The 26,952-nt window shown below is 35.2% G+C and overlaps 1 protein-coding gene across 4 annotated transcripts in view; it reads left to right on the top strand.

Moving 5' to 3' along the window:
* EML5 (EMAP like 5) overlaps positions 1–26,697 on the top strand; it is a 101,484-nt gene extending 74,787 nt beyond the window's left edge. For 2 of the 4 annotated variants that reach the window (XM_085225472.1, XM_085225469.1), the window contains 15 exons: positions 1,049–1,127; positions 1,669–1,798; positions 2,459–2,557; positions 5,262–5,282; positions 8,084–8,257; positions 9,651–9,859; positions 11,021–11,178; positions 12,363–12,477; positions 12,968–13,156; positions 13,346–13,518; positions 14,402–14,564; positions 15,448–15,551; positions 17,019–17,172; positions 17,977–18,077; positions 18,386–26,697. In XM_085225472.1, the coding sequence (XP_085081598.1) occupies positions 1,049–1,127; positions 1,669–1,798; positions 2,459–2,557; positions 5,262–5,282; positions 8,084–8,257; positions 9,651–9,859; positions 11,021–11,178; positions 12,363–12,477; positions 12,968–13,156; positions 13,346–13,518; positions 14,402–14,564; positions 15,448–15,551; positions 17,019–17,172; positions 17,977–18,077; positions 18,386–18,422 (1,906 nt within the window). In that variant the 3' untranslated portion in view covers positions 18,423–26,697. The remainder of the gene's footprint in view (positions 1–1,048; positions 1,128–1,668; positions 1,799–2,458; positions 2,558–5,261; positions 5,283–8,083; positions 8,258–9,650; positions 9,860–11,020; positions 11,179–12,362; positions 12,478–12,967; positions 13,157–13,345; positions 13,519–14,401; positions 14,565–15,447; positions 15,552–17,018; positions 17,173–17,976; positions 18,078–18,385) is intronic. The other 2 variants (XM_085225470.1, XM_085225471.1) reach the window with 2 other exon arrangements.
* The last annotated feature ends 255 nt before the right edge of the window (positions 26,698–26,952 follow it).

The following is a 26,952-nucleotide window of genomic DNA, read 5'->3' as shown; positions in this document are numbered from 1 at the left end:
GGGGAATATGATACATCTCAGACAATGGTATTTTATTTGGATAATTGAAATAGTATTTTTTAGCTCAAAATTGATATCGAAAAACCATCATCTGTTATTGTTAGAAAAGGTATGGTGCTTAATTGCATCAAAGTCATCACTTGAACAAAGATGGAATTAAAGGATAAATTCGTACTAAAAAGGGAGTATTGAAGAGAGTTGATGTGTTGATTTATGTATGATATCAGGTTATCACACTGCCTTCTGGCTTAAATAATCTGAAGTTCATGGAATCTATCATTAGATTTTATTTTTATATGAATTGTTCCTCTCAAGGGTCTCTCTCTCGGTTTCTTTACATAGCCATGTTTATTTCATCAATAGTCAATAACAATTGCTCCTGCAAAACAGAAACAACTGTCTGGCTTTGATCAACAAAATTTATTTATTTCTTTGGGTATAAGCAGTTCAACATTATCTGAAAGATGCTATAGATCTGTATCAGGCATATTTATTTGACATTTCTTAAATCTGGACTTTTCAGAACAGTGGAACATAAGTTAATGCTAATATTCATGCATTTGCATGGTGATGATTTACTTCTGAATGTTGGAATAACTTGCATTTGTTTCTGTAAGAACGAATGGGCAGTTGTACCTGGAGTTCCTTATGAACAATTATAATAAGAAAAAATAGATCCTACTGAAGAATTGTGGGAAAAAGGAATGATGATGTCAAGTATTTAGATAAAACAGCCATGGGGAAGATGGAAGTAATATAAGAATATGCAATTAAAATCTATCGGTTGCCATTTGTTGAAAAACAAATTTTTGCATTTATCTCATGGATTGTTGGAAGAATTGTCAGGCAATGTAGTGCGTTCAATATTTCTGAAGTCAGGCATGTTTTTTTTTATTTTGACAGAAGCATCTTTTAAAGATGAACACAAATGTCAGTTAAGCGAGATGATGCTAGACATTTTCCATATGCAGTAGCAGGTTAGAAGGTATTGTGTTAGTATGGAATGGGTGACGGACAGCCTTCTCTTATTCACAGTTCTTTATTTCAGACCACCAGTTAGTAGGGCATTGCCACAGCCTGAGAAACTTCAAACAAATAACGTTGGGAAAAAAAAGAGACCTATAGAGGTAAGAAAAAGCACATTGATCTTTTTAACGTGCAATATGTAGAAAGCACTATGTCTTATCTAGATAATTGTTTATTACTGTTAACAGTTGTGTTTAAAAAAAAAAAAGCTTAAAATTAATGATACCTTTGGCTCCAACACCTGTTTTTTCTTGTGCATAACCAATGCAAAAACTCACCTTTGGTTAATCTGAAGTAGAAATTTCACCTAACTGTGAAATATGCAATTATTCATGTCAACTGAAATATTTTTTACAACTTGAAACAAAATGTTTGTTTTAGAGTACAAAATGACCTTTTGCCATCAGTGTTATAGAAGTTTTAGGTTGTACTTCAGCACTTGCAATTGGCAACTAGAACTAAGTTGCAGATCAGTGTTTGACAAAAAAAGGCAAGACCCTAATTTCTGTTGGTTTGAGACATCATTCAACTCCTTTTCCGTTACCTCATCAGGACATATTTCAAAAATAAAATCCTAAAAAACATTGTAAATTTTACAGTTGCTTTAGGATTTTGATTGATGTAGTTAAATGTCTTTCTTAGGACCTAATTTTGGAGCTGGTGTTTGGGTACCGAGGCAAGGACTGCCGGAACAATGTGCATTATTTGAATGATGGTGCTGATGTTATCTATCATACTGCATCTATTGGGATCTTGTATAATGTGGCAACAGGTAGGAGAAAACCCAGTCAAGAATAGTATTTCTTCTTGCATATCATGCTAGACCTTATGAAATTATTGGTAGTATTTAAATCTAATAAGTTTAAGTGGAAAAACTAATGTTTTTATTTACCACCTGTGGAGATAATAAATAGTATCTGCATAAGCAAGTTTTATGTATTTAAATATTTCTGGGTACTGAATTTTGCAGAAAGTAAAGATTTGATTATTTTGGTGTGAGCTTTTTGGAACTTGCCTGCCAAAATTATCCTAGAAACTAGAACTTTTGTACAGTGCGGTTTAATATTTTCTAAATCTGAATTTTTTTTTCAATTTGTTTGTTTCATTTTTTAGTCCTCCGCATCACATTGTTTACTATATGCAATTTAGTTCAGATAAAACAGACCTTTTAAAAACACAATACCATTTGTTTCTGTGATGTTTCAGCAACTTGACAAAGAAAACGTCTAAAGAATTACTGAGTATTATGTACTAAAATTGAGATTAAAAAAAAAAACAAACAGAGTTTTCTGAGTTAAGCTCCAAATTGTAACATTGCCATAATTAATACTTTTCTGTAACAAATATGAAGTTTTCAAACACTGTAGATGTCTGTATGTGTGTAAATGTTTTAATTAAAGCTGGATTATTTTTTTTATTATTATTATTCTAGGTTCTCAGTCTTTTTACCAAGAACATAATGATGATATTTTGTGCCTCACTGTAAATCAGCACCCCAAGTTTACCAACATAGTGGCAACTGGCCAAGTAGGTATGTTTGTATTTTTGTAAAAAGAAACTAACATAAGAGCATGCATTTAGGCCTTGTGAGTTCATGATAATTCACAAAAGTATTTGATTATGCTATCTCCGTTTGTATGAGTGTTACTCAGTTACCTGTCCTCTTTATATGTTTGTGTATAATTTAATAAATTAAAGAAAAACATTGCTGTTTGAAAGATGAAGCTTATCTTCTGTTTGTAGTATTATGAAAGAGATATTTGTTGGGAAATCTTAAGCCCCATTATATTACTCTGTATTTATTTATCAGCTTGTGTTAAACCAGAATACTTAAATTAGTTGTTTCATTACGTAGGGCGTTTAATCAGAGTTTCGATAATGCATAGCTGTAAGAATTTATACAGAAACCAAGCCCTATTAATCCCTACAGATAAATGTAGATTTTTGGAGAAAAGAGTGAAATTTCATGGTAACATTGCAATTGATCTAATCTATGAGCTCAACAACAACAAAAAAGGCAAAAAAAAAACCCACACTACCTGTATTTGCATAGCTCGACTAATACCCCTTTTTTTCAGATGAACAGAATTTTTTTCTATACTTGCAGTTGTTTCTTGGCAAGTTGAAGCATACGTTATTTTCCTTAGTGCATAGAACACACACAAAATATCATTACTTAATCAAAAACAGCTTGTTTTTTTTCCCATGTATTTTTTTTTTTCTAGTTTTACATCTAGATCTAGTCAGTTTGGCAGAGCTTCTTACCTTCTTTCCTGCATCTTTTGGATTTTTAAGTGTGTATTTCATTAAAACTGACTCACTAATGATACTAATAGCTTTGCTAAACTAAATTTCTTTGACTTTCCTGCCACATCAATTTAAAGAAATTGTAATAATTTATACAGAAATAGTTCTCTGCAGATTTTTGCCTATGGTTTGATTGCAAAGAATATTTGCAGGAATATAGATTTTTTTTGTTTGTTTTTGTCTTAGGACTCCATTTGTTTCTTCAGCAGATTTCTTACGCTAGCCCTGTTTGTTATTCCGTAGGGTAGAATATATGGGAATAATGCCCTAATATTGTGAAAATCTATTCTTTTCATGAATCACTTTATTCAGTGTTCATTTTACCCAAGAAGAAGCATGGGATCCTTAATGGTTTTTTATGCCATAGTCATTTTTACATCAACTACCTGTAGAACAATTTCAGTTCATTCATAATGTGAATTAAAGGATATAAATCAAGAGCAGATGATGACACTTGAAAAGTAACTACAGAATTCTTTGTAAGAAAAAAGTTATGTCTAGAAAAATAAAATGGCATTAAAATACCTTCCAGCACTTGTTTTTTAAATTGCAGACAGACATTAAGATGTACAAATTTCATGAAGTACTTATTAAACTGCTGCTACTTGTCCCACTGATATGACTGACATAAACAGCTTCACTATCATGATTTAAACCTTCAAAAATTTACAGAGATACTAACTTCAAGCATTTCTAAACTGTAATGCTCTTGTGTAGCATTTCCGTAGTATTTCCCAATATCTGAACCAATAATCCTGATTTCTTACCTCTCCTATAGAAGATCATTGAGTGTATTTGCCGCTTGTGAGATCAGAGTCAAACACTACTTATTAGCAGAATAGTAAATGGCATTTTTTCCACTTAGTTTCTTAAGATATCAGTAACATATACGGGAGGTTTTTTTTATTTAGAGTTTGGCAAAGAGAGACTTAAAGTAAGTAGGTTGTTCCAAAAGTAATGTCTCCTATTTATTTCCATGGAAACTACAGTGGATACATAGAGCATGAGCGTTATTTGGTAGAGCAAATTCTTAGCTACAAAACACTGTTTTTCAACATAGTCACCACCATTAGCTATGCGTTTTCACTAGCAATGAACAAGAGCCTGCATGTCATGCTCATAAAAATCTGCACTTAAACCTTTTCTTCAGTGCAAATTCCTGTATTGCCACATCATGGACTGCTGCTTTGATTCCAGTTCACAGTGGTGTCTTGTCACCAGTAATAATGTTATCCAGAAAGCTGTCACCTTCAGACTTGCATTGGTTTAAAAGGTCTTGACAAGCTTGCATACTTTCTTTGTGAACATTTAGGGGACCCTGTGCTGTATATTTTGCAATATTCCAACATTGCCACCATTGTTTCCAGCACACTGAAGCTGATGTCCAGCTCCCTGGATATAATCTACCAATTCGTGTGGACAAACTGATAGAGATGCTCTTCATGTCATGGTGTAACAGCTGTGCATGGCTGTGTGCGTGCCACCACTGCTGAGACACAACACCCATTGCCTCACTTCCCTTCTGCTGCCATCTGTCACATGGCAATAAAATTTAACGGAATAAGGATGGGAAGATGCAGCCTCTACTGCTGCACCAGCGACATCCACCTCTTATGTTGTGGGCCAACATAATAAACTAGGAGGCACTACTTTCAGAGCAGCCCTCATACAGCAAAATAAAGTTAATTGTGTTGTAAATCAAAATAGAAATAAAATCATATCCACTCTACTAATTCATATTTCCAGTGTGACCACCAGTTAACAGTAATTTTTCATCTTTAACATGAAACGCAGTGTTGATGCTGCTGCAATGCAAGGAGTTGACATCAAAGTGTGTGTTAAGAAATTACACTAAATATGGCATATATTTTCTTTAGCACTTATCTTATTTCTGATCTAATTATTTTTCTGCTGCTTTTCCATTACAGGAGACTCAGCAGATATGTCAGGTAAGGGAAATAAAATTTTAACATCTTCAGGTGTAGTTAGCCTATCTAGTAGCCATCTACAATTTTATAGAGCAATAAATGACATGAATTCATTTTAGTTTATTAAAACCCTGTACTGTTAGCACTGAATATAAACAACAATATCTCAGCAAATTGTAGATATTAGAACATTAAAAATCAAGATGTTAGAACACAATACTTATTTTGTTGTAACACATTCCCTTCACATTGCCCGGTGATTAGTGAGTTCTAATACATACTGCTATTGTAGCATTCCTCTGGATGTTTACAGGTTTTCTAGTCATGTTGGGGCTGACCATTAACAGTTGTTTTAGAGACTTAATTGAATATAGTTTTAATTACACATTTTCAACATAAATTCTATTGAGGAGGCCTACGTGACTGAGTGAATAAAGCAATCACCTTTCACATTTATGTATGATTGTCATGCACGTATTACCACTTATCCAAAATGCTTTTTATTGTGTCAGTTTTTAATGTATCATTTTGGGTCTTTGACAGTTTGACAGTCTTGACTGAGTTATTTTTATTAGTGTGTGTTTTTTCAAATGTAACCTTAAGAAATCATCACCACCATGTGTGACTGAGTTCATTGTTGGGCAGCCATAATTGTCTTATGATATATCTTCAGAGATGCATAAATATGTGTTAATGTCTACCTAGAGAGTAAAATAATCTTCATGTGCATCTAAAGCTTGTTCCTTGAAGAACAGATGTACATTGGCATTCTTAATGTGTGTTGACTTCTTTTAAATATGCCAAATTGTGCTTGCTCAAAGGATGGGAGGAAGAATATAGGTACCTTTTCCTACACTTTTAAATTGTATATAGTAAGCAGTGGTGATACAGTTTTTTAATGTAAAAGAATATCTCTATTGCTGCATATAATGCTTGGAGACTTTCCTTCTCACTTGCTGTTTTCCTATTGCAACTTTGCTTTGGGCTTGTGTATATTACTTAATTCTGTTGTCACTGCCTGAAACCAATACTCTTATTTTTTCTTCTTTACGGAACCATTAGTCTGGAATCCAAGCTGCTGGTTGCTTTCATTATGAAGATACAGATTATTTCACTTGAAATTTATTGATGGATATTTGGCACCCTTCCTCTCAATAACTTTCCTAGATACGGTTTTCTGCAGTGATTCAAGTGTTCTTGAAGCAGTGATGTTTGTCATGGGCTAGGCTGGCAAATTAAGTTTCATAATGTCTTGGTATTGATTTTATTTCATCTTATTGAAGATATTTTTTGTCCTGTCAGCCCATGCTAGCTTTATTTAACTTCTACCATAAGGAAAACACACCTTAGAAAATCTGTCTTTTAGAGAGGAGTTTTTGAGCAACTTGATTATTCCGCAAGCAGAACACGAGGTAAAGTCAGAGACTTACAGAAGAACAAAGTCAAGTAGGAAGACTCAAGTCAATGCTCTCCACACTTCAAGTCTTTCTCTGAAAATTTATTCAGTTGTTATTTAGGCAATCTAAGTGAAGGTTTTTGTCTGCCAACCTAGAAGAAAATTCAGTTGAGGTTAAATGGGAGGTCAAGGGCAATATCATGTGTTACCAAAGGGATTGCTGAAAGGGAAAAAAAAAAGAAAAAACAGATTGTAGACTTAAAGGAACTTAAGGTTCTGTGAGGACAGCAGGGAGCTTGTTTTGTGGCATGACAATTATTGACAAACCTTGCCCTTTCTGTTTTAATGGCATATTATGTAGTACTTCTCAAATAGTAATGATAGATGAATGTTGGTGTCACAGGAAAAAATTGTGGGGAACAGGAGAAATTAAGACACTGTCTTAAAGACTGTTTGGCAATAGATGTGGAATTATGCTCAAAAACTTGGTTTCATGTGACTAAAATTTTACCTAGAGTGCACACAGGGACTTTTCTCATTATATGAGTGCCTTTGGGAGGCTAGATTTAGCTAATTACAAATGCGTAGTCAGGAGCAGAAATGTTCTTCCATGAATCTGGGTCTTAGATAGCAACCGGTAACCTTCCAGATCTGCAGATTTCTTTGAGATTAGAAGAGGTTTCAGAGAGACTCTTAGCATCCTGGAGATGCCATGGATGCTTCTCAGAGATTACGAATTACAATTAGATTGTAAGATCTTCAGAAAAGGCATTACATTTGGAGAAAAACACTAGCTGTCATCATATTAGAAATACATCATACATCAGTAGTATGGAAAGATGGTTCTAACTGCGGAGCTTGCGGTCTAAGCAATACAAACTGAGTTAAATACCCTAGTTCTTCTACTTCAGTGAGCAAACTCAGTTGATGTTCTCCCAAGAGAGCATGCATTTCAGACAGATGGCCATTTTGTAGAAAAGGAGATTTTGGTCTTGCGCTGTGAACTGATTTCTCAGAATCTATCAGTTGTTCAAAAGCCCTACATAGAAATTACGTTCCTGATGGTCTACTCACTATTTGTAGAGGCATGAGATAGCATGTTGAGCTGAGTATTTCTAGAATAAAAAAAAGGAGAAGATAGCTTTCGTTAAAAGCTTTTGCAGAGCTTTGTAAGTCCAATAAAACATTAAGCAATGTTTATATCTCTCGTAATGAGATCAACATTTTAGTCCTGGCTTAAGGAACCTGTTGGCATGAAATTGGTTTTCAAAGGGAGGCCAAAATCTTTCTTTTCTTACTTTCTTTTTGTCTGATAAGAATTTTTTTTTTGTCTTATTAAAAATATATATATATTTCAGAAAGAAAATCATTACACACTGTTAAAATGTACACTAATTAATATATTTTTTTTTATATGTTTGTGTAGCTACAGCTCCTTCTATTCATGTGTGGGATGCAATGAACAAACAGACATTATCAGTACTGCGGTGCTACCATTCAAAGGGAGTTTGCTCAGTCAGTTTCAGTGCCACTGGCAAACTGCTGCTCTCTGTAGGGCTCGATCCTGAACATACCATTACCATTTGGAAGTGGCAGGAAGGTAGGAAAGTGATTCTTTTTGTAGAATGTGTTTATGTTGTTTGAAGTATATTGAGCTGAGGCAAAGACAACTGTAATATAGAAATATCAGCAGATAGATAGAAAATTGTTGTGATAAATGCTGTGCTCTATGCCCTGTAAGAAGAAGCAAACTAAAAGTACTTATCTGTTTTAATAATTGCTTATAAAGCTTATAGAGCTGCTGGGTTAAGATCAATATTGTTCATTGATTTACAAATAGAATAATTAAAGGGAATCATATCCATCTTAAAAATTAAGTCATTCCTTTGCTGCTTGATTTTTACCGTTTATAAATATCTTTGTTACTTCCAGATTAAATTTTCTGTTCTTCTCTAAAGTCTGGTTATTTGCTTTACACCTAAAATAATGGTCTAGAAGTTGAACATTGCAGAAACATAATACTAGTATGGCTCCTCTGTGCCACTACATTATTTGTGTGTTAAGTTATACTGCAGTATTTCTGAATGATGTTATATGAGTCAGGATTTAGGATAAAGCCATTTGTTCATCTGCTTCCTGTCTGGAAAAGCTGTGCCCAGACTTCAAAATGTATTATTTAGACTTGTTGATTTATTTCCTCTTACTTCAGAGATTTCTGTTAATCAGCTAGTATCTCTCAGAATTTTATAAATCAGCTACCAAATTCATGCAAGTGATCCTCCACAACTTATCTATCTGGATGCAGCGTCAAGTATGTATGTTATACACATTTGTGGTGAAAGCATGCATAGCAATTCACCGCCCTTTCAGTAAAAAAATATCTATGATAATCTGTAAGAGATGATTCAGCTTCAGCATGGCACCTAAGAAATATATGTCCTGGAAAGAGCTAAATTCCACAGGTAGCCAGGTAACAAAATATCTTTTGCAGGTAATAAAATTACTCAGGAATCTTCGTATGCATGGGTCGAAATTTTAATAACCCTGAAAAGACTGGAAGAGCATTACATTGCAATAATTTGTAATGAAGTCAGTTTCTGCATTTTCTCCAGAAAGAAATAAAACATCTTTAGACAAAATTTTCAGGGAAGTGTCTTGTAGTTTGTACACAATTTGTCAGTTTTAGAGGATTCCTTGTACTTTAAGAGAAGATGGATACTTACTTGGATCTGTGCTCCTAATTCTCTTACATTCTTGAGGAAATTGAAATCTATAAGTAGAGAGCACATTCATTAAGTGTTACACCTCAGTGCTAGGTCTTACTAAATCATTTCTAGTTTAATTTTAATTTAGAGCAGATTTTGCTTTTCTTCATGGCCTGTGTGGTCTTGGATGAATCATCATTCTCCAGAATGAACAAATAGATGAATCAATATTGCCATAAATGTATATTTTTCCTAGTGAATTTTTAAAGTCCATTTTCTTTCTGCCAGGTGCCAAAATTGCCAGCCGAGCTGGTCATAACCAGCGTATATTTGTAGCAGAATTCAGACCGGATTCAGATACCCAGTTTGTTTCTGTGGGAGTGAAACACGTGAGGTTCTGGACACTGGCTGGAAGAGCACTTCTCAGTAAAAAAGGGCTACTGAGTTCCATAGAAGATGCCCGAATGCAGACAATGCTGTCTGTAGCTTTTGGAGCTGTACGTACCTTAAACTATTTTAAAATGTGTGCATAAAAAAATTATTGACTCTTTTCTGGTGTTCGTTTTTTTTCCCAATTCAAATGAGACTGTAGTATCCTGCTAATGATTGTATCAGTTGTTTTAATAAACTCAGTTTAGCATTTCTGTTTTTTATTTAGAACTAATACCAACTAATACACTTAGTGTGTAAATTGATCTGTATGCTGAATGTTCTGGAGTGAGGTATGGGCTTCTTTGAGGATTTTATAGAAAAGATGTGCATACTGAATAAAGCCAAACCTGGAGTGTTCTCCATTCTGACTGTAGGGAGCAGTTGTGAAAACTTCCTTGATGTCTCAGGAGTTGTTTCCAGTGCTCTGAAACAAAGGTTGAAAACAGCCGAACAGTTATGTTGTGAAGATGATCGGAGGATTTGCTCCCAAGTTCATTTCCAGTCCTCTTCAACGTACTCATTTATTAGAGGCCACTGCCCTGACCCTTTTAATAAGAATGTAAAAAATCAACACCATTCAATTCAAGGAAAGTGTTCTTACTGAATCTATACTAATACTAAGATACTATATGAGACACTGAATTTGAGGGTTCTTCACTTAATAAAACAGTTTTGCTCAATGATCAGTTCCTATTAGCTTATAGTATATCCGAAGAAATTGGCCTTAAACGTCGGACATAATTATTTGAATTACCTTTCAAAAGCGAGCAGAAATAAAGGGAAACACACAACTTTATTCTAAGACAGACTGCTTTCTTCATAAACTACTGGTTACTAAAGTCATAATGCACGTAGCAAAATGGTGCGCTTATGGGAAGTGTCAAAACTGCTCCTGGTTTTTTGCTTCTTTAAGAATATTTGTGCACGCCTGATAAACTGGAAACATAGATTACACTATGGATGAGTTTTAAATCACTTCATTTCCTTCTGCAGTGTGGAGCCTAATGGCGACAAGGAAGCCATATGTATCAGATTTCAACAAAGCATACAACAGCTCATTCTGACCTGTATCTTACATCTCCTCCACAATTGGTTGCTCTACACAAGCGGAAAAATTAGAAAGGGCAATCTAGCGTAAAAGCAAATGGTTGTGATCTGTGTTTCTGAATATTTTTCTTCCTGCCATACTCAGAATCAGTTGTTGATTATATTTTTCCTCTCTTCAGAATAACTTGACATTTACAGGTACTATCAGTGGAGATGTTTGTGTTTGGAAAGATCATGTGTTGATACGAATTGTGGCCAAAGCTCACAATGGGCCAGTTTTCACAATGTACACCACCTTGAGAGATGGTCTGATTGTTACAGGAGGCAAGGAAAGGCCGTGAGTCATCCTTTTTTTCTTTTTTTTCTCTCCTGCACACACATTTATTCTTTAAAAAAGATTTGGATTAATCCCTTCTAACATTCAGCAGCTCATTGAGACATTAAAGCTTGGAGAGTAGTCACGTTAGGATCCCTAAATAGTAACTACTATCTCCAAAGCCACTACTTTGTGAGCTTCAAGTATGTATTGAAGTACTGAAGCACTGAAATTACACAAAACAAATTCTACATTTAGAAAAATTGTGTCTTTAGTTCCATCTTGGCCTCCTTAATTGCAGTTTATTAGCCTCTTTTGATCCAGTCTCTTTGAGTGTAATAACAAATCATTTGTCAAAACAGTTATATCAGGAAAAAAATATATTGTGTTGTAAGTACTAGCAATTTATATTCTATTGCATTTCTTCTAATGATAGTAGTACAATAGCAGTAACTATGATGAAAATTTTTGGAGTTCTTTGTCAGATTTTCTTCCATAATCCAAATTGCTCAGCATTATAGAACACTACATTTTTTGTTAGGAGAGATTTTCTCTTTGAAGAAGAGTTAAACATATGTCCTGGCTCTACTGAAATGCCAGATTTATAATGCTTTCATTCAAACATTAACTCGTTTTTGAAAACTGTTTTGATTCTGTTGTGTTCTTCACTGGAATACCAGCTCTCCTGAAAATGATGGGAATACTTTGCGCTTTGATGATTAACACTTAAGTTTGTTATCTCATGTAGTTTACATTGTATGATTTTTCTCCTATATCTTTTGCAATTTATTTCACGGCAAATGTAGTAAAAGATGTGTAGTTGAGGGAAATAGGAAACATATTTTGATAAATGCAGTCAGTCCTAATAATAAAATGGCAATTTGTTCACACACCTAATTGCTCCTTTGACTAGGCAAATTCTCTAAGAGCTACTAATTTAAAGCAGGCTTAGCAGTGACCATCTTTCAGCTTTTTCTGTAAAGTAGTGCAGTGAGGACTTTGAATCAGTATTTCTTGCTTAGCTAGCAGGCTCAGTATAGAGCCTCACTTGTTCAGTAAAAACTGATGGATATTTAATGATTTAAAACAGACTAAAATGCATCAATTACAGTAAATTACATTAAATTATATATATTTCTTTGATATACTAATTGTCCTTTTTGTGCCCGCCATTATACTCACAGTTGTTCATACTTTCATAATAGATCAAAGGAAGGAGGAGCTGTTAAACTATGGGATCAAGAACTGAAACGATGTCGTGCCTTCAGACTGGAGACAGGGCAAATAACTGACTGTGTTCGCTCTGTTTGTAGGGGCAAGGTAAAGGAATCATCATGTGTTTAAGATAAAGCTTCTTACTTGTGGTTTGATTTATAGCATTAAAAATATGGCGCATCCCTTCCTCTCTCTCTGATAATTGGTATTTGAAATTAAAAGTTTTGTTGCAAGATGTCTACATAGAAGTCTAACTGACTTGAAAACAGGAAAAAGAAATCTACTTTAGGAGATCTTAGTCCGAATTAGGTTAATGTTCATTATATATTTTGATTGTAGACTAACAAAGAATTTCTATTTCATATTTTTTTCGCTGTTCAAATGTCTGACTTGCAAGTAATAAGTCGTCTGCTACCACATACGTACTCCTTTCTACTTCATTAGATCATAGCTGAGTTTAAAAAGTAAATTAGCTTTGATTAGTTGATTTGAGCAGATTTTCTTAACATAAGTATAGGTTTGATTTATATCTATACTAATATTAATCACAAGTTGTTAATGTATTATATCAGAGAAAATTCTTTTACTGTTCAAGGGAAAAATTCTTGTTGGCACAAGAAATGCTGAAATAATTGAAGTTGGAGAAAAAAATGCTGCATGCAACATTTTAATTAATGGTCATATGGATGGACCAATCTGGGGCCTAGCAACACATCCTTCCAGAGATTTTTTCCTTTCTGCTGCAGAAGATGGCACAGTGCGGCTCTGGGATATTGCTGAAAAGGTAGGTGTTGAAAAACAGTTGTTTTGAGAAAAATTAAGAAGAATCCTAGACTTGTGATGATTGTGCAGACTCAAAGCTTGTTTTTAAATCTATTCTGAGAATGATTCATGTGATATTACAAACATAGAGTACTTTTGAAATAAGAATAAAAAGAAACATTTACTCTTCTGTATTTTTATTCCTTCACAGAAGATGCTGAACAAAGTCAGCTTAGGACACGCAGCTCGTACTGTTTGTTACAGCCCAGAAGGTGATATGGTAGCTATTGGCATGAAAAACGGAGAATTTATTATCTTGCTTGTGACCTCTCTGAAAATTTGGGGGAAAAAAAGAGATAGAAGATCAGCTATTCAAGATATCAGGTCAGAAAATGCAATGAATTTGTATGCTATAATATCCTTGACATTTCTGTTCTTCTGATTTTTAAAGAATATAATTTAATTGTCTACTTTCTGAGGAGGATTGCAGTGACATTTCAGAGTGCTGGAATCAGTGCATGCATTATGGAGTTGGTGTGATTATTCTTGTACCTGGAGTAAAAAGGAAGGATGAGCTACATGAACTTAAGAAGTAAATAATAAGCAGTCAAAACCAGGCCCCCTATAGTAGCGAGAGTTTCAGGTGATACTGCCAAGAATTAGAGGTTAGTTAAAATGAAAGAGGAAGGATAAACTAATCATGTTTGGCTCAAAGGAACTTCTGGAGACTAGCAGGCACCCTGCTGTGGAAGGGAGGAGAACCCCCACTGAGAGGTAGGGTTTGCTGGAATCAGAAGGCTATGTCTTGAAGACAACAGAAATGAGGAAATTCCCTTATAACACTGTAACTGTGAGGAATTTGTACAGATGACAGATTAGATTTCAAGTGTATTTATTTAGTAAGTTTCATCTAGAAGATCTGAGGTTTCTTTATTTAAATCATTTCACTTTTTTATCTTGTAGCCTTGTAAGTATAGCCTTAGAGAGTCAAAGTCTGTGCGGGTGTGTCACAGTTGTTAGTACATTGGGATGGTGACGATGATGAGGCAATGAACTGAATTATTCCAGAGATGTTCCTTGCTCACTTATATATGACAGCTCTACCAAAATTATTGGCACATTCCAATGCATATGCATTCCCCCAAAATTTAGTTTAGATGCCTGAAATGCAATTTTTCCCACGCTTCTCAAGTATTTGAATCTGTTGTAAAATCAAACCTGTCTTAAAAACTATCATAAGTTTATGTATTCATAATCTTTCTCTCAGGTTTAGCCCAGATTCTCGTTATTTAGCAGTCGGTTCCAGTGAGAATGCAGTGGATTTTTATGACCTGACATTGGGCCCCACGCTAAATCGAGTCAGCTACTGCAAGGATATCCCAAGTTTTGTGATCCAGATGGACTTCTCTGCAGACAGCTGTTATCTCCAGGTATCAGTCATTAGTTGTTCAAGATACTGAATAGCAAATGTACTTATGCTGTGCAGGTGTGTTCTCCTTTGAAAACTACTGCATTTTGCAATGAAATGTTGGAGTAGGAGGTTACTGTCACGAGACTTACTGTATTGTAGTGGTATGAGGATTACAAAAATAGTTATCCTGGAGATTAAATGCAAGAAATAAGTACAGAAAAACATGTTTCAAAATCACTGTACTGTGTATTTATTTCCTCGATGCTTCCTCTTAAATGAGGAAGGCATACAGTCTATCATTTAGTAAGCCTTAGGGAACTGTGAATCTTCACATCTACCATCGTTATGCTTACATTCAGTTCTGGCCTTCCCAGAGCAGCAACAAAACCATGGTGGTAGAACTCCCAGCCACAGGATAGAACACATTTTTTAAAATCAAAATAAATTAGTCGTACTTTGTTTTCTGTATTTTGCTCGTATCTAAGAAGAGAAATTACATGAGCGTGGTTTTGCCTCTCCACACCGAGTGAAATACCTGCTTATCAGTTTTAAAGATAGAAGCTAATTTTATGTTATTTATTGATATGCACACATACATAACAGCATGCACAATATATAGAGAATGAACGTTATATGCAGAATGTGGTGTTTCAACTGTATTTTCTTGATTAGACATTTTAAAATTGAAGATTTCTTACACTTTCTCACTATTGCCATATACTTGGATAGATTTTTTTATTATTTTCAACTCATTGAACAAGATGCTTTATTAATAGATAAGTTAATTTTAGAGGTACTATCAAGAAAATGCTTTTCAAAACCCCTTTGAATTATAATTTCATCATTTCAAACAAGCCCATCTATTTTAAATCCCTATTAACTCTTCTCTGCTCATCTGCAAGGTATCTACTGGGTCTTACAAAAGGCAAGTCTATGAAGTGCCTTCAGGAAAACAGCTTGTGGACCAGGCTGTGATTGACAAAATAACTTGGGCTACTTGGACAAGGTAAATGATTGACAGATATACACCTGTTAAAATACTTGTAACTTCCAGGAGAAGTGCCTGCTATTTAAAAGTGTATTTCATCCCTTCATTCACATACTTCCCTTTAATGCACCTACGTGCTTTGGCAACTTATCAGATGAGTTCTGGGTGGCAAAACAAAGTAAGTAGCATGTTCTGTTCGTAGAAAAAGAGCTGTTTGACTGGTCAAGGTAATAGATAAAAACTGATCTCTCCAAAGTTTGCCTTTCTGTTTGTTATGTATCATCTTTAACTTCCTTTCATCATATCTATAGTGGCCTCAGTAATTTTTCATTCTGCTATGCAAGTTAACTGGACTTCTACATTTTTTGTTTCAAAAGAATGATTTGGGGATAAGCTTGCAAAACAATAAAAGACAGTACAAGACTGATGATTTGAGTTTTATTCACAGTCTCACACTAATTGTAACAGTATACTAAAATTCCTAATAACATTTGCATATTAAAAGTTGTACAAAAAGTATTTTTAAAACCCTAAAGTTATTACATTTAATTAAAAATTGATTTAGAAATTACATGAAGTATCACATCGTATAACATTTTTTTATTATATATTTAATCATTTATTTTACATGTTATCCAAATCTGATTTCTTCTGCCTAATTTTGAGCTGCTTGCCTGCATTTGTTTCGCTATCTCAGTCAACAGTTGAGAATAAATACACATATAGATTATGCTAATCTGTTGTAGTATATTTTGCTGCAAGACCAGACTAAAACTATGAGTTTTTAAGAGGGCTCTGAATACTGAGCTAACTTTTGATTTGTTTGTGGGTAAGCCATTAAGTACTCATTTCTTTGCATTCTTAGAAGTATGCACATACATCGTATGCACAGTTGAATAAAAAGAAACTTGAAAAGGTTTTGCAAATGAAGTTTTCTATTAATGTGCTTTTTGGAATCATAAGATATATATTTCTTCTTTGTTGCCTTCAGTTCCCTCCCCTACTCCCCATTAATGAATAACCTTCACTGGACTCAAGGAGCCTTCTCATCTAATGATATGATATGGAAACGTTACAGACAAACATTGTGACAATGTATATTTTAAAACTGTTTTCTGATGGCTAAATCTTATTTGTCCCAGCAGTGCTTTTGAGCATTCTGTTTTTAATTGTCCTTTCTTAATTTTTTTGCAAATACCTCACTGCACAGTGTTAGTACTGTTAATTTCACCTTCTATTTGTTAGTGTTATAATGGGACACAGTATGTGAGCAATTACAGCACTAAATAAATTTCAGAAGCAATTATCGGATGATGTAAACATTAATTACGGAATAAACTTTATATGAGATTCGTATGCATAGGAATAAAATGTAGGAATGATGTTTTTCTGAAATGTGTTACATTAATAACAGCTGCTTACTATTCCCTTACTGTATTGCTTTTCCTGCAGTTTCCAGAAGAATGTCTCTCTCTTCTGTTTCAGTGTTCTAGGTGATGAAGTAATTGGAATCTGGTCCAGACATGCTGAAAAAGCTGATGTAAACTGTGCCTGTGTCTCTCACTCGGGAATCAACCTTGTAACAGGCGATGATTTTGGCATGGTCAAACTGTTTGACTTTCCGTGTCCTGAGAAATTCGTAAGAACCTGGTTTTTGCATGGCTATTAAAAAATAAATAAAATAATGTTGATCTTATAAAAAAATATTTTCTTCTCTGAATTTGTAGCTTTGTTAATGCATCTTTGTAACCTTAGTTTTAGTCTCATAAGCATGCTTAATCTCAAATTTTTCCTAATTTTTCATTTTGTACTGTACATTTTGGACTCTTGCTATAAGTTTTGAAAGGTGTTAATACTGTTTGCAAAGTTGTCCTAATGTAGCACCTTCTTATTTTATAATCTGCATCTCCAGTCTCTATTTGACAGATGAGGAAAACATTTGGTAGTTTTAGTCCCATACATGGATGAAGTATTTATAGATTTGTCAGTAATACTAGCAGAGTTCATTTCTGGGATTTGAGACTGCACTGCATTGATAACTTGTAATGAAGATCATTTCTTTTCAATATTAGAAATTATAAAAATAAATTAAAATTAAATTAAATAGATTAAATTTAAATAAAATTAAATAAATTAAAATTAACTAAAAATAAATTAAAATAAAAATAAATAAAAATAAATATTAAAACAATTTCTGGACAATTATAATGTGACGAAATATATTTTGTATTTTTACGTTAGCTTGAGCATTGCTCCAGTGCTGTCTCATTTGGAGATAATTTTATCTTTGCAGCTCAGTGGTGGTTCTTCAGGAGATCTTTCACATCTGAAAGCCTATGTAGCATTCTGAATTATATGAAGGTAGATAAACGCATGCCTACTTGGTTTGATTTACAAGGACACGGAGTATTTAGACTCTTTCATTTCATTGTTTCTTTTTCAGGCAAAACACAAACGATTTTTAGGTCACTCTGCCCACTTAACCAACATTCGATTTACAAGTGGAGACAGATATGTGGTTAGTGCTGGAGGGGACGACTGCAGGTACGTATCTGTTCTGTTCTTATCTGAAAGTATATGGGAGTGGACAGGGATAATCCATAGCAGTACAAAGCTCAGGTTCAGAATTTGAATCACTGAATATCTATGCTTGTTTTTCTGTTTGTATGTAAAGAAGTAAATACTTGCAACAAAATAAATAGCCCAGGTGTCAATATGAACAGTTAAGATTTATTGAATTAAAATGTGTGTATTTCTGTATTCAGAGCATTATACATTTAAACATTTTTTTAAATTTTGGCTGTGTTAGTCCTTTCTTATATCTTATATTTAATTTCTTTTTGGAAATGCAGCTTATTTATTTGGAAATGTGTACATATGCCTCATTGAGGGAGACATGGAGACTTGCAAAGAGGACGCTGCATGAAGTACCAGGCATGAAATACCCAGGATTGCAATGTGATATTCTACTGTGCCCTGCATGCTTAAGAAATGGTGCTGATCCAAGACACAGAGTAATCTGTCTCTGAAAGACAAGTATCTAGAGTCTGTCAGAAGATAGACTGTAAGAAATATGCTGAGGCCATTAGATTTACTTCTGTAATCCGGGTTTGTATTTCACTCACTGCCAGATGTTGAAAATGAAAAACATGGATAAAAGAAAAAAGGGAATTGTTAGTCAATGTACAGTATCACAGTAAGATCCTGGGTTTTTAATCAAGAGATGTTGTTTCTGATCTAGTACTGTACATTGATCTATTCTGAGCATGAATGTTTCTGCTTTAAGTTTTGGGGTCTGAATATCATTGAAAAAAGAGTATTCCATATTTTATTACTGAAAGAAACCATAAATTAAATATATAGTATTTTAATAAATGTTTAATTATTATAATGGCAAATTATATTTCTATGACTGATCAAAAGGAAGCATCATTTGATGAAGCAGAAAATAAGACAGCCGATTCCTTAGGGCTTAAATATTTCTGTATTTAGAGGCCTGGGTCACAATCGTGTCTGGTGAAAGCTGCTGGATATGCATGATCTTCATGGCTAATTTAGTGTTTTTGTTGCACTTAAACATTAAATTAGTTCTGTGAGCAAAATCAGATTTGCTCGCATTGTGAGTGCCTTGCCCACAACCTAAAAGTCTAACTCCAATTTTTGCCTTGTGAATAAAAGTTATTCTCAGTGGAAGAGAGGTGATTGCTGTGCTGCTTGACTGGGCTGCTAGCCTTTATGCTGGAAGTGTGGCCTACAGTGAGAATTTTGTAACCTTCGTAATTGATAAGGCTTGGGATATCACCAGTTGCAAAAATAGAATTTCGTAGCAATATGAATTATTTTCTCAGCATCATAGGAAATTCAGAGAGAATATGAAATTTCCAAACTCTATATTTTGTGCATTTTAACTTTTTAACAGAGTTGGGACTAGCTGGGATAAATGTCTACTCAGATTTCTCTCCTGATTGTAAAATACATCCAATCATATGCTTCTTTAAATGGACCTGCTGTCACCTCCCGCAGAAGTGCATTTATTCTATCCTGCAAGGTAGCTGAGGTGAAAAAGAAAAACACCTGAGTATGGTGAAAACCTGAAAACTGTAAATGAGGTACAAGTGAGGAAGATTTCATCAGCTATTTGTCTAAATCATGTCATAGCGATGTGCTACAGACTGAACCTGGTTTTTTAATCAGTGTGGTAATTTTTTCATGCAACATGGAAGGGAATAGAAGTAACTGATTATCAGCACTACTCACAATTAGATTCTGATAGGAACATGAAGTTCTTTTTGTCTATGTAAGTCAGTGTTGCTTTAATGGTGCCATTTGTTTAGGTCAGTCAGCAGATTTGATATTATTCTCTTATACCAGATATGTGACATAAACCTCATCTCTTCTTGGAAGCATCTTGTGTGCGTGGTAGTTCTAGTGGGAATTGGAGGGTTTGCATGTAGAAGAGGAGGGGAAAAAAGTTAATGAGTCACACTTTTGTGCTCTCCTAGATCCAAAAATGTTTGTTATATACTCTGCAAAGCTACTTGTCCCACAGACTCAGATATATTTTATATATCAAGATATAACAAAGATTTATTTTAAAGAAGTTGGTAACTAGACTACTGGCAGGTTTTTTGGCCTGATGCTTCTTAGCAAAGTCTTACCAGTCATGCAGTGTTGCTATTCTGCAGGATCAAATACTCTGTAAATATGGTCCATGAGTGTAGAGGGAAATCTTATCAGTAACATCTTTGACTTTAGAGGAATTGCATCTAAGAAATGAGACAAGACCTGATTTGTATCATAACTTTGTTGCCTCTCTGCCTATTTTGTGTGAAAATTGGTATCTGATATTTAAATCTTGGTTGGAGAAATCAATTGTGATATGCTATACTATAGCTGCAGTTCTTTCCTTTTCTAAACAAATCCGTGAAGGACTACTTGACTTGAAGTAAGATTTTTTCCTGCCTCTATTTTAAGATTGCCTTTTATCAGTTTAATTTGGATGGCTGTTAAGAGCTTCTTCATAGTCTGTCCAACACAGACTGCCAGAACAAAGTCCATTTCCAGCCTCTTATGAGTTTTCCCCTGAAAATCCTAGGCTCAATATTTTACATCCTTAGGATCTTCTGTAGACCTTCATCTGATGTTAGAAATATGTGGACCATCAGGTTTTGTTCTTTATCCCTGTAGTATCACCTCTGATCGTGTCCTCTTTTCCTCCACCTCTGTTAATTTAACTGTGCCTCTCCACTGATAAATTGTCATTGGTGCTCTCATCCTGATAAATCTCAAATGCCACATGGGTGGTGGAGTACCAGCAAAAACTGATGGGTAGATTGCAGCTGGGCAAGACTGAGAGCAACAGTGCAACAGCCTGAGCTCCAGGTCTCCCTGTTTCTTCATTCTCTTCCGAACCTCATTGCAACTGTTGAAGGGCTGGGAGCTGGGGCAGGGGCTGGAAGCTGAAGAATGTTAGAAACAAAACTATCAGCCTTGTTCTGCCTGTTGCAGCCAACTTGGCAGCTGGCAACAAAACAGCAGTTTTTCCCTGACAAACTGCTCAGGAATTTGCAAGGTAAAATGTGGTCAGCCAGCAGGGAATGGTCAAGGATGGTGAGGAGAGTCTACAGTCTCAGTTGCAGATTTGTTCTTGAGAACCACTTGGAGAATGTTCTGTGCAATCAGCTATCTTCAGGCACGCTTCAAGATGGCAGCTTTGTGGTCTTTGTGATGGTGCTTCTTATTGTGCCTCATTTGCTGTTTACATTAAGTGCTACTGTAGTAACTTGCTAACTGTTGCCACCCGGATTGGTGCTTGAAGTCTGTGCAGAAGGCAGCAGGCTGCCTGTGTCAGTGGACATTGGGACCTTGTAGCTGGTTCTCAGAAGACAGGCAGAGGCTGATGTGACCTGACATGGCACTTTGAGAAGGATGCTGCTATGCAGAGGGATTGGTCACAGCCTTGTGCTTGTAAACATTGGAGAGAAGAAAAGTGGGCTAAAGGACTTGATCAAGAACTGGGGAAAGCCTGTCCTGTGATTATGCAGTGCTAAGGAAGTGGAAGCAAAACTTCTTTGTGTACTTGGATTTATTTTTATTTTTTAGTTTACTTGGATTTATTTTCTAGCTTAGTTGTCTTTATAAGTCTCTTTGTGGCTAGCAGCAAACATGTATCTTTGGGATCTTTAAAGTCAGCAAAACAGAACAGCCAGCTAGAAGGGGACCTACAAAAACCATCTGGTCCATCTGCATGACCACTTTAGGGCTAACCAAAATTTCAGGCATGTTTTGAGGTCTTTTGAAAGAAGAAAAAGAAATAGAGAACTGTTTCAAGGAAAACAAAATGTAATCTCACCTAAAAAAAAATAAATATATACAGTCTTGAAAGCTATTTAAGTATGCTTGGGAGGGGAAAAAAAGATAATGGGAGAAGGCAAATCAAGCTCCTAAGAACAAGCAAAAATTAAATACAGTTAGAACTGAAAGTTATCATCATTAAGAACTGAGGAACACAGTAGAGAGAACTAATAAGCCAAATGTGTTGAATCATCTAGTTTTGAAATCTTAAATTTCTCATTCTTAAGAGAGTAGTCATATACAATTTCAGATTTTGATAGAGAAGGCAATAGATTATATGAAATTAGAGACAAAAGAAAGCACTTCAGACAATTAAGGCTACTTTACGACTTGGTTTTGATAGTTGAAGGAAAGCTTCAAAGCAACTTCAGTTTGGCTCAATATCAGGTTTTGAACTTTACACAAGTCATGTTAGTACTGACTTGGAATTGCACCATTAGGAAGAAAGCAGACATGACTTACCTCCTGAATCTGGAAAATAGATCAAAATATAGGATTTCAGTACCTAGAGCAGAACTTTGGAAGCATTCAGAGTGGCTTAGTTTAAACCTGCAATCTATTTCTTTCAGCTGCTGCCTTGTCTCTTCTCTGGCTTCCAAGTTTGCCAAGGCAAACAAATCCTTTTTTCAGCAAGTCCTGAGCACCTGTCTGTGCTGCACCTCGCCTGCTTTCTAGATTGCACCCAACAGAGCTCGTCGCCTTTTGCAGATGAATTTCACTCTGGATCTTTACTTGGGAGTCTTAATATATTACACTTTGCACTGTATGGTGTAATAGTGGGACAGCCTAAGGATCTTGGTTTCAAATACAGTTCTTTATACAGGCAAGATGATGTATTTCCCTATTTCATTATCAGTGTCACAGATGGGACAAGCCTTAATCTTTAAAAATTCCTTTTATTCTGTCAGTATAAACAAATGTTAGCATAGACAAATGTTGTTTTGTCAGTATTTTGGACAAAGTGAATCATCCTGTAAACTCTACAGAAAGGGAAGTCAGAATGAATTGTCACATCTGTGATTTTAGTATCACTCGCTGCATTGCATTTGCATACCCTTGTTCTGTCAGTTTTCTTATGCTTCTTGCAGTCTGCTGTTTTCCTAAAGTTTATGGCAACATCCAATCTTTGCTGATGTATATAGATAGATAAGTGAGCTTGCCAAAGCCTACTATGCATTCTTTATACCGATCACTGTGGCACGGTCAGACCAAAACCATTTCTTTGGTTCTCTCTTGCTTCTGACCTTCAGCTCACTTTGGCTTCAGACTTAAATTCTGCAGATCTCGTTTCAGGAGGGGAAAAAAAAAAAGTTTTAGCTGTATAACATGCATAAGAGCCACAATAGATTACCTTGCCAAAATCATTCATTAGTTAGTAGCAATTAGTGTGTGGGATTGTTTTTTCCCAGTCTATTTGAAGCTAGAGTAGGATACCATCCCCTTCTCAGTTTGCTTGCAGCATAACAGTCAGAACTCTGATATGGTTTTTGTTAACTCAGTTAAGCCACTAATCCAGCTAAATCACTTTAAGAAAAAGGAGGGGGAAAAAAGAAAAGACACAGAAGGTGTTCTTTTTCCCTCACAGCGTGGAGGAAAAATAAAATAATTAAGGTCTGCATGGTGGCAATAGGTGACTATCATAATTTCATATACTTTTTAAACTATGGAAAATGGAGGAAAATTGAAAGCCAGTAATATAAACCCAGAGGAAAGGAGAAAGTGGGAAGCAAAGGAAACATGGGGAAACAAAGGAAATAGGCAAAGGCAAGGCCAAAGGACTGGCACTGGTGGAGGGGGAGCAGCTCTACACAAAGAACAAATGTCTTATTTCAGATGGCAGGTCTTCAGGGATGGCTTATAGGGTTGGAGGACTGGAAACAGTAGTGTAATAGTGCTCAGGGAAAGGCTGCTGGCAACTTTGTTTGCTGGTTCTGGGGAGACGCGGATTCTTATTTGTTGCTCTTTCAACTCCTGTGCCTGTGGGACAACCATTTAGCACAGGGGTGCTGCAGCTAATGACAGTTACCACTGTTGCAGCATATGCACATTGGTAGCAAAACAGTGTTGATGGAAAAATGCTTTGTGATTTTGAGAGCTCAGGTAAAAGGGTTTAATATTGTATTTTAAAATGCTACTTATCGTTCCCGTGTAAACCAACAATAGATTTGTCTTAATAGGCCTCTTCTGCTTTTTATCCACATTTTAGTTTCCTGTGCAAATGGGATTAAATGCTCTCTTTAAGCAAAAACTTTTAAACCAAAGAAACATTATAAGTTGGAAAACTTCATAGCCAGTCTCTATCAGGGGCCCTGGGTATGCATGGAGCAATCTGAGGCACATCTGGGCTGAATGGTCCTGCAGTGGTTCTGTCTTCAGCCTCCAAATGCAGGTACAATAAATCAGAGGAGAGGAATGTAATGTAGGCCTGTAAATCATATCAGTAGGAACAAACTGATGATTACAAAATAAGGAAATACAATTTCAAGGTAAGCTTTACCTTAAAAATCCAAACTCAGTACTGGTTCTACTGAGGAGACAAAGCTTGACTTTTATGTGTAGCAACTCTTGGTAAGAAACATCAAATCTCTGCCCAAGTGTCTGAACTATTCTGAACCTGCTAGAGGACAGCTGAGTTTGGCTGATGAGAGGCAGTGTGTGTCTGGATTTCTCTATCAAAAGCCAAAATCCAGAGTTTTTTGTTTCAATTGCTTGCTATGGAATAACCTCAAATCCTGCAGAACAATTTTGTCTTTTAATTACTTGCACTTCTCCTTTGGTTTATGCACAGATGTCATGTAGGAGCTTATCTGAAAAGAAAGCAAAAAATATATATAATTTTGGCTGGTTTTGATCCCATGTTTCAAAGATGTGTTTGACTCCCACCACGGTTTGCTACTCTTTCTGCTCAAGCATTGCCAGGAGCTGAATGGCACTGACTGCAGCTCTCACAATTTGCCTGGGACTTGAGGTCTTCCCCTCTGACTTTCCTGCATTCTTAGAATTGTGTCTCACCATTTGAACTTTGAAGCAGTCCCAACAGAACTTACGAGTTAAACGATGGGAGTAGCACTGTTCGTGCTGTACCAGTCTTTCATAACATGAATTCTTCTTCCCCAGGGGACAGATGATGTTATCCCATGTGTTTCTTGTAACTGCAGCTATCAGAGAGCTTTCACATAGTGCCATCGTCAGCTGTTCTCAGTTGGTCTGAGCAGGAGATGAGTGATGATGATAAAGATGTTGATTATTGAAGTGAGTACTGCACTGGTTGGTTCTGGAAAGGAGATTTTGTAGGGCTACAATTATTTTCAGGCCTCTGTAGGATTATAAGCCAGTTGGGAGGAAATGAAAATTCTTCACATCATATCCAAAAATTCATTTGTTATCTTTTGCCATTATTCTCCCATAGGCACTATTAATTTAACTTCCACCAAGCATGAATGCTGGCACAAATTGCATGGAAAAAAATGGTTTTCTGTACTTTTGTGAAATGTTGGTGCTGTTGGGTGATAGGGGTAGTACCTTCCATAGCTCTGATCTGTTTTTCCTTTACTTGCTGCTACTCAGCTTTGTGTTGTGCTTTCAGAATCAAAGTAGGTATTCTCTTGTAAAAAAAACAAAAAAACAAAACAAACAAAAAAAACCCAGTATTTGGTAATTATGAGCTTAGTTTATGCATTTTAGTTCAATTGTGAGTAGACGGCATAATATACAAAACAACGGAAAAGCTGCATTGTTAATTTGTGAAGAAAGTTGATGCATTTTTAATGTAAAATTTAACATAAGCATACATTCACGACCACAGAGATTATTTAAAATAATGTAACAATCTAGGTAACTGCATTAGACTCATTCCCTTTAAAAATTATATATATATATACACCTTTTAGCTTTAAGCGGGGTTTAGTCACTTTTTTTTTTTTTAAGCAAGCAGAAAAGAGTCTGCACCTTGCCTTACACTGAACCTTGTACAGTGGGCACTAAGAGATCTGAGCTGTTGAAATTCAGCAACAAAGGGAGTGACAGTTTGCTCCTACCCTTACAAGTAGTCGTCTCACTCTGAAAAGGAAAAAGAACTTCACGGTGGCAGCTTGTTCTGAAAGGGGCAGTTAATGAAGGTATTGGAAAAATAAATAAATAAACCCCATAATTTGAAGAAATCATTTACCTGGGAAAAAAAAAACAACATTGCAGCATTGTTCCTTACAAAGACAAGAGCTTTGCTATTCTCCTCCCATCAGGTCACTTTAGGAGAATATTTTACTGTAGTTCTTTAAGCTTAAAATCCAGTTGTCTGTTTAGATTTGTTGTATTTCATTATGGAGTGTGTCCAATAATCCCTTTTGCTTTAACCAAAAAAAAAAGATATTTTGATCTAGTCCAAAGGTATGGTCATGTATTACTGTCATAAGGATCATGGGTTTAAGTGTACTCTATGTTGGTTTCCACCATGAACATCTATTTCCTGTAACAATGTTGTATGTTTATTTAAAGTAAAGCATATATATAAAATATATATATATATAATATATATATAAATTAAACATCAGATTTTTGCATTAAGATTTTTTTAAATTTGATTATGAACCTTGAGTACTTTAATTCACATTTAAAAAACTTAAAAATAATTTCCTGGAGCATTACGGTTCAGAATTCAAGACTGTATTTGTCAAATTTAATTTTAAAATATGTAGCTAATGTTGTTTTCTGATATCGAATGTAAATATTTGTAAAAAGAAATCTTTTGTATATTTTTGTGAAACTGTAGTTCCCCAACAGATATGAAACGTTTAATAAAAAAGTGCATTCATGTTCCTGCTCCCCACGTTCCATCATTGTGGTACCCATTAAGGTATTACTGGGAAGCTTCACTGGAAGTTTTTGAAAGGAATTTATTACAGCTTGTCCAGGATTTGGATGTGCTGCAAGAAGAAGAGATTCTTCAGAATCAGACTCAGATACGTTCTCTCTTCTCCTTATAAAGGATGATATCTGAAACCGTTTTCTTTCAGGAGAAGTGGTGTTTAATTTCCTAAGTTTTTTGAATAGAACACGACATCACATT

This window comes from Meleagris gallopavo, chromosome 5 (assembly GCF_905368555.1).
Source record: "Meleagris gallopavo chromosome 5, MGAL_WU_HG_1.1, whole genome shotgun sequence".
NCBI classification, from domain to species: Eukaryota; Metazoa; Chordata; class Aves; order Galliformes; family Phasianidae; genus Meleagris; species Meleagris gallopavo.
This window is presented reverse-complemented; position numbering and strand designations above follow the sequence as displayed.